This window comes from Neophocaena asiaeorientalis, unplaced genomic scaffold (genome assembly GCF_003031525.2).
Source record: "Neophocaena asiaeorientalis asiaeorientalis breed wild unplaced genomic scaffold, Neophocaena_asiaeorientalis_V1.1 scaffold357, whole genome shotgun sequence".
Classification (NCBI taxonomy): domain Eukaryota; kingdom Metazoa; phylum Chordata; class Mammalia; order Artiodactyla; family Phocoenidae; genus Neophocaena; species Neophocaena asiaeorientalis.
Genome location: NW_020173270.1, coordinates 2,906,202 through 2,909,518, shown reverse-complemented (window position 1 = coordinate 2,909,518; position 3,317 = coordinate 2,906,202). Strand labels below are relative to the sequence as shown.

General features: G+C 54.7%; 1 protein-coding gene across 1 annotated transcript in view; it reads right to left on the bottom strand.

Moving 5' to 3' along the window:
- Nucleotides 1-2,509: 2,509 nt before the first annotated feature.
- GPR108 (G protein-coupled receptor 108) overlaps nt 2,510-3,317 on the bottom strand; it is a 6,506-nt gene continuing 5,698 nt past the window's right edge. The window contains exons 16-18 of the mRNA XM_024746031.1: nt 3,251-3,317; nt 3,024-3,148; nt 2,510-2,835 (exon numbers count right to left, since the gene is read on the bottom strand). The exon at nt 3,251-3,317 is cut by the window's right edge and continues 3 nt beyond it. Of these exons, the coding sequence (XP_024601799.1) occupies nt 2,763-2,835; nt 3,024-3,148; nt 3,251-3,317 (265 nt within the window). The 3' untranslated portion in view covers nt 2,510-2,762. The remainder of the gene's footprint in view (nt 2,836-3,023; nt 3,149-3,250) is intronic.

Genomic DNA, 3,317 nt, shown 5'->3' with positions numbered 1-3,317 from the left:
CTTCCTCCCTCTCCCTCATCCATCCCCTGTGAGCAGCCCTGTGACCCCTAGGCTGTCTCTCCCAACCCATCCTTTCTCTCCATCCCTAAGGCCCCGGCCTCCTTGCTGTAAACTCACCTCTTCCAGGTCATCTAGTCCACAGCAACTGGGCATTTTTTTTTTCTAAAACACACCTTTGCATTCTTTCTATAAAATTATGATGCATGATACAGGACTATGTGCTAATAACTGTGAACATCTCGGCTACAGCATCTTAACGATTTTATGCATCTAACTTGTTTATTCCAAATGACTTAGGTGCTATTACTATCCCCGTTTTACAGATAAAGAAACTGAGGGCTTTGGCCACTTGCCCAAGATCCTCTAGCTGGTAAGAACTGAGATTTGAACCCGGCAGCTGGGCTCCAGAGTTTGTGCTCATTAAACCGTATGAGTTTCTGACTGCTGCTATAACAGATGACCACAGCCCTGGTGGCTTAAAACAAGACATTTATTGGGCTTCCCTGGTGGCACAGTGATTGAGAGTCCGCCTGCCGAGGCAGGGGACACGGGTTCGTGCCCTGGTCCACATGCCGCGGAGCGGCTGGGCCCGTGATCCGTGGCCGCTGAGCCAAAAAAACCAAAACCAACCAAACAAAAAAAACCACTGGAAAACAATACATTTATTATGCTGCAGTTCTGCAGGGCAGAAGTCTGAAACTGAGGTGTCAGTAGGGCTGTGTTCCTTCTGGAGGCTCTAGGGGAGAATCCGTTCCTGGGTTTTTCCAGCTTCTAGGGGCTGCCTACATTCCTTGGCTAGTGGCCCCTTCTTCCATCTTCAAAGCACATCACACTAGCCTGTTTACAGCATCACATCTCATTCTCTGATCCTGACCCTCCCACCTCCCTCTTTTTTTTTTTTTTTTTTTTGCTGTATGCGGGCCTCTCACTGTTGTGGCCTCTCCCGTTGTGGAGCACAGGCTCCGTGGCATGTGGGATCTTCCCGGACCGGGGCACGACCCCGTGTCCCCTGCATCGGCCGGCGGCCTCTCAACCACTGCGCCACCAGGGAAGCCCCCGCCTCCCTCTTAAAAGGACCCTTGGAATGACAATGCACCCACTCGAATAATCCAGAATCATCCCCCATTCTAAGATCCTTAATTGAATCACACCTGCCAAGTGCCTCTTGTCATGTAAGGGAACATAGTCACAGGCTCTGGGGATTAGGGCGGGGACAACTTGGGAGAGCCATGACTGCCCACCCCAGCATGCACGTGGTGTAAAACGCCATCCCTGTACTACCACGTCCCGCCCTGCTTTAAACTCTTCCTTGGCTCCCGTGGGCCCCAGAATCAAGTCCAAGTGTGTCTGCCTGCTTTTAGGCTTCTGCCAGCTGCTCTTGCCCTCCCACTGGCCAAGCCAGACCTGCAGTGGAGCTTGCAAGCTATTCTGGGCATTGCCTTGCTGCATAATTTCCTCAGTCTGCAATGCCTTCCCACTTCCTTCTTTGTCTGGCTGGGCTATATATTCATCTGGGCCCTAGTTAGACACATTTCCGCTTGCAGGAAGCCTTGACCCCAGCCTGATTCCCTCCCCCTGGCCCATGCCTGTGGTCCCCACCAAGGAGTATTTTTCAGAGCTCCAAAATAGGTTCAGAGCATTCTAGTTAAAGAGTGAAGCGGGGCGGGGGAAGAAATGCATCGTGGCGGTCTGCCCACAGGTGTGTGTGCAGGTGTGTGACCAGGTGCATCTCTAATCTGAACTCCTCAAGGTTCAGAGAAATCCGTGAAAGGTCAGGCTGTGTTGCAGGGCACCGTGCTGAGCCAGACTCCCATTATCATGTGTGATGCTCAACTCTGTGGGGTCCCCATTTTACATGCAAGGAAACAGAGAGATTAAACCACTTAACAGAGTCACACAGCAAATGGGGGCAAGGTCAAGAGGCTTGGTGGCAGGGAGTCTAGGTGCAGAGGGGCAGTGCACGCAGTGGGAATGGGCAGCTCTGGAACCAGACTGCTGGTGTTTTTGAGTCCTGAGCCTTCTAACAACTTGTTTGCTGTGTTACCTTGGGCAAGTTACATAGCCTTTCTGTGCCTCATAAGCTTTTCAAGAGTTAAAGACCCTGGAAGCCTTAGAATAGAAGCCTTAGAATACAGCACTCAGCCTGAGCCACTTATGAGTCACCCAATCACCATTTTCTTTCTCCCCTCCAGTCTTTGCACACGCTGTCCCCTCATCTGGGCCTGCGTCTTTCCCCACTCTCTCTGCTCACCTCTGATTCCCCAGGCTGGGTCAGGGCCCTGTGATGGAACCGTCTAGTGACACCTTGAGTGTTGGGACCGGATGGGTCCTGGTCACTGCTCTGTCTTCAGGACCCGGCACAGGGCCTGGCACACAGTGGTCGCTCAATTAACATTTATTGAATGTGCAAAGCAATGGATACTGCAACCTCTCCCCGCCCCGTGCCCCCAACGGATCTCTCAATTTCAAACCCCTGCATTAGCTCTCAACCCCCAGAAAGGCAAGAAACTGGAGTAGCAAAACAGATCGGTCATTATTGTACAGTTGCAAGTGGGGACAGGGTGCTCAACATCTGTGAGGGAGGGGGGCTGTCTGTCTTCTTCTGAATGGGCTCCAGGAACTCAGGTCCCAGGGAGCTGGATGCCTTGTGAGCACTGGCCCCCCCCTCCTCCCCACACGCTCTTTGGGAGAAGCCGGAGCAGGGAATGTGTGAAGAGAGGGGGATGAAGGGGGATGAAGGAGTGTCCGAGGCAGGGACATGATCACAACAGCTCTCGCCCGCTGGTCGTTTTGTTGACTTTGGACAGGCCTTCCCGGAACCCAGAATCGGTCATTCTGCAGGCAGACAGACAGTTAAGGAGATAATCCGTGAGCCAAGGGGAGCCAGGCCCCGCCCACTCAGCCCACCACACCTACCCCAGAGCCTCTTGGCCCTGCCCCAGGCTCCACCCACCTGCCCCCACAGCCCCGCCCTCCCGGCCCCTTGCTGCCCAAGCCCCACCCACCCCAGCCCGAGGGCTCACACTTGCTTCATCTGCACATCCTCCTCGTCCTCCTGGGGCAGCTGCAGGTACGGGTTATTCCTTGTGGGCTGGAACTTGTAGCCCGTGAGCACGAAGAAGGCGAGAGTGGAGCCCTCCACCAAGAGCTGGGGGCCAAGGGGGCAGAGTGGGAGTGTCAGGCACACGCCCCCACCTCCACCTCCACTGTCTGGGCCACCCTCCGCCCCACCTGGGGCCTCAGTGCTCACCTGGTACAGCCACTGCCACTGGAAGGGCACGGCCACCCGCAGCAGGATGGCGATGATCCGTGTGAAG